Raw genomic sequence first — 8,063 nt, 5'->3', positions numbered from 1 at the left:
TTTTTTTTTTTTTGACACAGGCTAGCCTCAAATTCTTGATCCTCCTGCCTCCATCTCCCAAATGCTGGAATAACATACCAGTCTAGTAATCTCTCTCTCTCTCTCTCTCTCTCTCTCTCTCTCTCTCTCTCTCTCTCTCTCTCTTTTGGTTTTTCGAAACTGGGTTTCTCTGTATAGTCCTGGCTATCCTGGAACTCACTCTGTAGACCAGGCTGGCCTCAAACTCAGAAATCCACCGGCCTCTGCCTCCCAAGTGCTGGGATCAAAGGCATGTGCCACCACTGCCCTAGTAATCTTTCTCTCTCTCTTTTTTTTTTAAATTAATAACACCTACCTTTCTTCTGATTACTACATTTAATTATTTGACCATAAGTTGCATTTAGTTATGCCTTTTAAGTGTTTTTTTTTTCTTTTAAGTGTTTTTAAAATGTGCAATTTAAAAACGAATAGCTCTTTGCAGGTAACTAAAAAAAGAAAAAAAAAAGTAAAAAAATTCCTGGATTTGAATATTTGCTTCACAAAGTCTGCAATAAGTTACTAAGTTTGTCTTCTAAACCTTGTATTTTTGCAAACTAGAAGCTGTATCAGGAGGTTCAATGAACATCACCTAGGATGTTGTGCTAGATTTGTTTCCTGGTATTAGATACAATGCAAATTATTTAGCACATAGTATCACTTATTGTGTAGAGCATGGGATGTTGATTTAGTAATGGTGTTTGCTTACAGACTCTAACTCTTCTTCTTTTCTCTCTGTATCTCTCATGTATATCCAGCTAACCTAGGTTCAATTTAGTAGATGATGACCTTGGACCTCTGATCCTATTAACTCTACCTCCCAATGCTTGGGATTACAAGCATTCACCAACATACCCAGTGTTATACTTGGTGTGTGGTATCAAACATAGGGTGTTTCTGCCTGCTAGGCAAGCACTCTACCTCCTAGGTTAACTTCTCAGCTCCTGTAGAGTCTTTTCATTGTTGCTGTTTCAAGATAGGAACACCATGTAACCAGAGTCCTTTTAAAATATAGACTTTAGTCTATTTTAGTGCCTACCAATGTCACTAAGTAACTTATATCATTCAGAGAAAACTAATTTGGAGTTTTTAATATGCTTAGTTTTTACCAGCAGGTGGCTTTGAAACCTTATTGTATGAGTACAGTGTACGTGTAGAATTTGGGGCTATTATGAGTTAAAGTATGTTGGTAAGCAACAGCCAGAACAGTAAGATCTCTGAATGCTAAAAAGAGGTAAATACAGCTCTATCTATAGACAGAAAGGTGCTTTTTGCAGGGACAGTAACAATATCATATTTTGGGTTTTCAGGTTTTCAAGAGAAAACTATGGTATTACTGGTAGGCAAAACAGGAGGTAAGTAAGAGTCTGGAGGCTGTGTAGGACAGAAAAAAGTTAAATATAAGGAAGAAGTAACTAGGGTATTTAAAAATACACCCCATCCAAACTTTCTTTCTTTTTTTTTTTCTTTTTTGGTTTTTCAAGACAGGGGTTTCTCTGTGTAGCCCCTGCTCTCCTGGAACTCACTCTGTAGACCAGGCTGGCCTTGAACTCAGAAATCCGCCTGCCTCTGCCTCCCAAGTGCTGGGATTAAAGGGGTGAACCCCCACTGCCTGGCCCATCCAAACTTTCAAGCTTCCTGATTACTTTCTGTTGCTTGCTCAAATATGCTTTAGAAGTGCTCCAATCATTTTTGTGTGCATGGAGCATATATATGTGAGCCATGTGCTGTGGAGGACAGAGCACATCATATGTGATTATTCAGGTACTGTGCATCTTGCTTTTTCGAAACAGGGTCTCTAATTGTCCTGGTGTTCCCTGATGAGGATTCACTGGCTGGCCATCAAACTACAGGGATCCTGCAGAGGCTATCTCCTCATTACGGGGACTCCAAGCATTCACTGTAAGGTTTGGCTTATTTGTGTAGGGACTGAACTTAGGTCCTTCTGCTTGTACAGCAAACACTGGAACAACTGAGTGCACCATCTACCCAACCCCATCAATCAATATTTTACTTCCATTGCTGTACTTTTCAAAAGCCACAATTTTAGTTTAGCTCCTTTTCATAATTTCTTTCTCTTTCATGATATTCTCATTTTGTTCATATACTGCTTTCTTGATTTCATTCATGATGCCTACTAATTTTTTGAGTAACCACAACATAGTTGTTTTAAAGTCTTTGTCAGATGTGACTAAAATGCATGGGTCATTGGGTTTGATCAACACCAACACCCCATATTATTTTTAGTTAAATATTTCTTGGGGACAATTTGTGGACTTATTTTTTTTCCTTTGGAATTGGCCATACTTTACTGTTTCTTTATAGGTTTCATGCTTTCTAAGGAAAATGTATTTACTATTATTTTCATGTGTTTTGCTTTTGCCTGCATGAATGTTAAATGCACCACATGTGTGTCTGGTGCCTGCAGAAGCAAGAAGGAGGAACCAGATCTCCTGGAACTAGTGTCCCAGTGACGGTCACTATTGCTGTGATAAAACACCATGACCAAAGCAACTTGGGGAGGAAAGGGTTTATTTAGCTTATGCTTCCACATCACTGTTCATCATTGAAGAAAGTCAGGACAGGAACTCACACAGGGCAGATGCCTGGAGTTAGAAGCTGATGCAGAGGCTAGAAGGTGTGCTGCTTACTGACTTGTTTCCCATGGCTTGCTCAGCCTGCTTTCTTACAGAACCCAGGAGCACCAGCCCAGGGGTAGCCCCACCCACTGTGGACCAGGTCCTCCTATATCAATTTTTAATTAAGAAAATGCCCTACAGACTTGCTTACAGCACAATCTTTTTTTCTTTAATCATTTTTAATTTATTTTTATGTATATGAGTGCTCTATCTGCATGTACACCTGTATGCTAGAAAAGGGCATCATATATTATTAATAGATGGTTGGGACCACCATGTGGTTGCTGGGAATTGAACTCTGGACCCCTAGAAGAACAGCCAGTGCTCTTAACCCCTGAGCTATCTCCCCAGCCCCTTATAGCATAATTTTATGGAGGGATTTTCTCAATTGAGGCTCCTTTCTTTCAAGTTTCTGTAGCTTTTGGCAAGTTGACATGAAATCATCACACAGAGTTATAGACTGTTGTATAAAGTGCCATAGGCTGGGAACTGAACCTGGGCCCTCTCCAAGAGCAGCAAGTGCTCTTAAGTTAACCACTAGGCAATCTCTCCAGCCCTGCTTTTTTTGTTTGTTTTGTTTCATTTTAAAAGACAGGGTCTAGGGGCTGGAGAGATGACTCAGCAGTTAAGAGCACCGACTGCTCTTCCAAAGGTCCTGAGTTCAAATCCCAGCAACCACAAGGTGGCTCACAACCATCTGTAATGGGATCTGATGCCCTCTTCTGGTGTGTCTGAAGACAGCTACAGCTACTACAGTGTACTCATAAAGTAAATAAAAAGAAAAAAAAAAAGAAAAAAGACAGGGTCTTATTATGTATGTAACCTTAGCTATTCCTCTGACTCCCAAGTCCTGGGATTAAAGCTGTGTGACACCAGCCGCCCCTCCCCACCACCTGCTTTGTGATATTTGAATTTACTAAAAAAAGACATTTGAATCATATGTGGTTATTGTAGAAAGTCAAAGTCTCCCTCATCCAGTTTTTATGTATGTAGGTGGGATGCCAGTCCATGTGCCTAGTGACCTCCCATAGATTAGAAGGCATCTGACACTTTGGAACTGGAGCTACAGATGGCTTTGAGCTGCCGTACTGGTAATTGAACCCCGGTCCTTTGGAAGAGCAGCCAGTGCTCTTAAAACCATTGAGCCATCTCTCCAGACTAGTTTTAATCTTTTTGGTTGATTGGTTGACAAATTAATTCTCTCTGTGTTAGATTTCAGGATGAACTTAGCAAAAACATTTTCCTGCTCTTTTGTGAGCTTGTATCCTCCCTGATTATACACAGTAGATGTCTACTTTCCATACAAGCAGTTGCTTTTGAATGTACTAATTTTTGTTTCCAAATAGAGTAAAAAGGAAACAATACAGATACTAGTCCCTTAAAATTCCTAAAAATTCTGTCAAAATATAGAGTTAAACAATGGTAGCTAGGCTCGGTTTACACCTCAGTGATCAAAACAAACAATAAGGGGCATGCATATACAAGGCCCTGGGTCAATCCCCAATATAGAAAATTTAAAAAACTAGAAGAATACTCATTTTCTAACTGCTCTGGTCTGTCACATTCTGGTGGTCACGGTCCACTGAAAATTCTGAAACCAAGATAAGTCTTTCTAAAATAAGAATTCAAAGCAAACAATTAGAATATTATATGTTCAAAGATGGGCAGATAGACATATGGAAGGAAAGTAAATTGAACACCACAAGAAACCCCAACTATATTTAACATAAACATATCGACTATTCTATACAGTAACCACAGAATACACATTCTTCTTAAGCACTATGAGAGTCACCCGAAGAGACAACATGCTAGTCCACAAAACATGCCTCAATGTATTTTAAGTCCACATAAAAAAAAATCTTCTCTCAACATAACAAGATGAAGTTAGAAATCAAGAAGAAACTTCACAAACATGTAGAAAAGTTTCACAAACATGTAGAAGAAAAAACAATGGGTGAGAGAAAAAAGCCAAAGGCAATTATAAACTACTCAGAAATAAATATAGCATACATACTAAAGTTTATAAGCTGTTGTTATGACAATCATCAGAGGGAAATTTAGCTGTAAGTCTACTTTTTAAAAATCTGCCAGCCTCTGCCTCCCAAGTGCTGGGATTAAAGGCGTGCCCCACCACTGCTCGGCTTTTTTTGTTTGTTTGTTTTTTGTTTTGTAAGTCTACATTTTAAAAAATACTTCAGAGGTGGCTGTGGTGGAATAGAAGGTGAATATTTGTAATCCCAGTACTGGAAAGGCAGAGACAGGAGGATTACAGATTCAAGGCTAAGCTCTGGCTAAATGGTAAGATTAAGGCCAATCTGGACTAGACCTTGTTTCAAAATTCAAAAACACAATAAAAGAAACAAACCAACAATGACAAAACACTCAGATCAATAACCTAAACCTTATACTTGAAGGATCTACAAAATATGTGTGTGTGTGTGTGTGTGTGTGTGTGTGTATACATACAAGCAAGCTAGGCATGGTGGTGAATGGCTTTAATCCTAGAACTTGGGAGGCAGAGATGGATCTCTGTGAGTTTGAGGCCAGCATGGTTTACACAGTCAGCTCTAGGATAGTCAGCCAGGCTATAATAGAAACCCTGTCTCAAAATAAGCAAAACAAAACAAAGAACCAAATCTAACACAAATACGTTTTTATTGTTTTTGTTTTTCTGTTTTTTGTTTTGTTTTTGTGGCAAGGTTTCTCTGTGTGGCCCGGGCTGTCCTTATATAGGCCAGGCTAGCCTCAAACTCAGAAATCCGCCTGCCTCTGCCTCCCAAGTGCTGGGATTAAAGACATGTGCTATCATTGCCCGGCAACACAAATTTTTTTTAAAAATTTAAAAAATAGATTAAAAGGAGCAAGGGAAAAAAAAATCAGCAAAAATTCTGAACAAGACCAACAAAACTGACAAACCTTTAGCCAGGCTAATGAAGAAAAGAGACAATATACAAATAAGTATAATAAGAAATGCAACTAGGGATATATTACTATCAATGTTATAACAGTTTTTAAAAATGAGACTATTGTAATAATTATATATCAAAAATTAGAAAGCAAAAAAGAAAAGGGCAGATTTCTAGAAACCATAAATAACCTAAACTGGTTCAAGAAGAGAAGATAACCCTATAACAAGTAAAGAGACTGTTTTAGCAATCAAAATTTCCCAACAAGGAAAGTCTCATACCATACAGTCTCATCAGTGAGTTCTATTACATATTTAAAGAAAGAGGGAACAGGCTTTTTCCCTGAAAAATTTGCAAAAATTTGAGGAATCAATGCTTCCTAACACATTCTGTACATCCAGCATTGCTGATAGGAAAACCAGACAAATGCATTCTGGCTAAATAAAAATATAGATCAATAACACTAAAGAGTAGATGTAAAAATAACCAATAAAATATAAACCTAAATCCAAGAGCATATTAAAAGAATTTTACCATGATCGAGTAGGTTCAGCCTAATATAGGATACAAAAAGTGGTTCAACATAATAAATGAAAGGAATATATTAGAACATGGAGTGGGGCATATGATCATCTCAACTGATGCAGAGACAGTATCTGTTCAAGATAGCATGCTGCAGAAAGTTTGGAATTTGCAGAAAATTCTTCAACATGATAAAGGTATTTATGAAGAATTCATAGTGAAACAAATATACTCAATATAAAGCCAAGAAAGTTCCTCTTAGCATCAGGAATAAAACAAGGATGTCTATTTCTACTTTACTGTTACTACTCCTGTTCATCATTGTATTAAAACTATTTGCCCTATTAGACAAAAAAAAAAAAAAAAAAAAAAAAAGGTATCCTGTTGGAAAGAAGTAAATTATTTTTTTCCATAGACTACACCAACGTGTAATAAAAAAGATCAAAAAGGCCACAAGAGGGGCTACCCGAATAAATGAATGAATTGCAAGAGCTATGCAAACATAGCTATGCAAACAGTGCATTTTTAAAAGCACTGCTTTTTAAAAATGTATTTCTTACAACACTAGCAATAAGCACTAAGAAAACTAAGGCAGACCCTGATAAAATGTGTAAATGAACCAAGAATACAGAAAACTAAAAAGACACTTCTGAAAACAACAGATATACAAGACCTGAAGAGGTACCTTGTGTTTATGGGCAGGAAGACATAAAAAAAAAAAAATCTATTCAAAACAATCTACAGATTTAAAAAAACGAAAACCAAAAAATGTTCCAAAAGCCGTTTCCCAAGAAATGGAAGTCAATCCTCAAATCAATACAAAAGTATGGCCGAAGACATAGCTCAGTAGTACAGTATTTGCGTATCGTGAAAAGCTCTAGGTCCAATTCCTGATACTAAATTCAAATGGAAGTAAAAAACATCTTGAGGTACCAAAACAGTCTTGAATAAAAATGGAGGACTCACAATAAACGCCAAACTGCCTGCAAAGTCACGATTATTAAAGCAGTATGGTACTAGCACAAGGATAAACATAGATCACCGTACTGTAGACAGCCCAGTAAGAAACTCTCATAAAGCGAACTGATTTCCAAAAAGTCCACTCAATGGGCAAAAAAGTCGACCTTTTCAAAGGATATTACGGAAAATGGATATCCACAAAATAATACAAGGTGTTAAAGCGGGAATAGCTAGCAGTGGTTATACAACATTGTACAAAACCACTTAGCTTTAAGATTGTTAAACGATTAAATTGATAATTATTTCTATGTTTCTCATAATAGCGCCACCAAACGGTAAATAAAATAAATGGAGAGAACGCAATAATTAAGTGGATTGGCAAAGCAAAAGGAATTCAGAATGATTTCCACATTTTCTCTTTGGGAAGAGGACCTGTACGATTCTTTCACCAACCAAGAACTATAGCTAGGTAGGCCTGAGCGTGAACTTGTTACAAAAAAGACACACTAAACACTGGACAACAGGAAATCGGTCTAAGTAGCTGGCTCCGGTGCTCAAGAAAGGTATTTAGGTTAACGACAGATTTGTGAACAGCTAGGGTAACCAAAGATAAGGAAGGCAAGAGATTGACCTGGGAACACATAAGGAAGATTTCCTAAGAAACACCAGTATCCACAAGGGAGGGGACCAAACAGCTTTCTGCATTCCAGGTTCCCACGCAGCGAGTCCACATCCCTGGGCGGGAGGGACTTACCACGGCTTGCTCGCAGACAGACTGCTCAGGCCCATGCAGGCAACAGTCGGCGGGAGCCCTTCGTTACTGCAGCCACGAAGAACAGAGCTCCGGCCCGCCTTCCACCGAAGAATCGCAGCTGCAGAGCTCACAGAGCAGAGCCTCCGCGGCCGGATTCCCTGGCCTCGCCCCGCGCCCCGTCTACAACGCGGAAAGTCCCTCTCGGGGGCCCGTCGTCCTCCGAGCATTCCGATTGGCGGAGTTGACCATGGGACCTGGAAGTTG

General features: G+C 38.6%; 2 protein-coding genes across 5 annotated transcripts in view; one reads left to right on the top strand and one right to left on the bottom strand.

Annotated features, from left to right (window-relative positions):
- The window catches only part of Rabgap1 (RAB GTPase activating protein 1), a 130,506-nt gene extending 122,492 nt beyond the window's left edge, over positions 1 to 8,014 (bottom strand). Inside the window, exon 1 of one of the 2 annotated variants that reach the window (XM_031370054.1) lies at positions 7,800 to 8,014. In XM_031370054.1, coding sequence (XP_031225914.1) covers positions 7,800 to 7,834 — 35 coding nt within the window. In that variant the 5' untranslated portion in view covers positions 7,835 to 8,014. The remainder of the gene's footprint in view (positions 1 to 7,799) is intronic. The other variant, XM_031370056.1, reaches the window with a different exon arrangement.
- Zbtb26 (zinc finger and BTB domain containing 26) overlaps positions 1 to 8,063 on the top strand; it is a 40,798-nt gene that overhangs the window by 19,989 nt on the left and 12,746 nt on the right. For 2 of the 3 annotated variants that reach the window (XM_031370073.1, XM_031370074.1), the window contains one exon: positions 1,809 to 1,917. The exons of the other annotated variant lie outside the window; for it this stretch is intronic. The gene's annotated coding sequence lies outside the window, so the exon portion shown is untranslated. The remainder of the gene's footprint in view (positions 1 to 1,808; positions 1,918 to 8,063) is intronic. 3 annotated transcript variants of the gene reach the window in all.

The sequence above is a fragment of the Mastomys coucha genome, unplaced genomic scaffold, assembly GCF_008632895.1.
Source record: "Mastomys coucha isolate ucsf_1 unplaced genomic scaffold, UCSF_Mcou_1 pScaffold15, whole genome shotgun sequence".
Lineage (NCBI taxonomy): Eukaryota > Metazoa > Chordata > Mammalia > Rodentia > Muridae > Mastomys > Mastomys coucha.
This window is presented reverse-complemented; position numbering and strand designations above follow the sequence as displayed.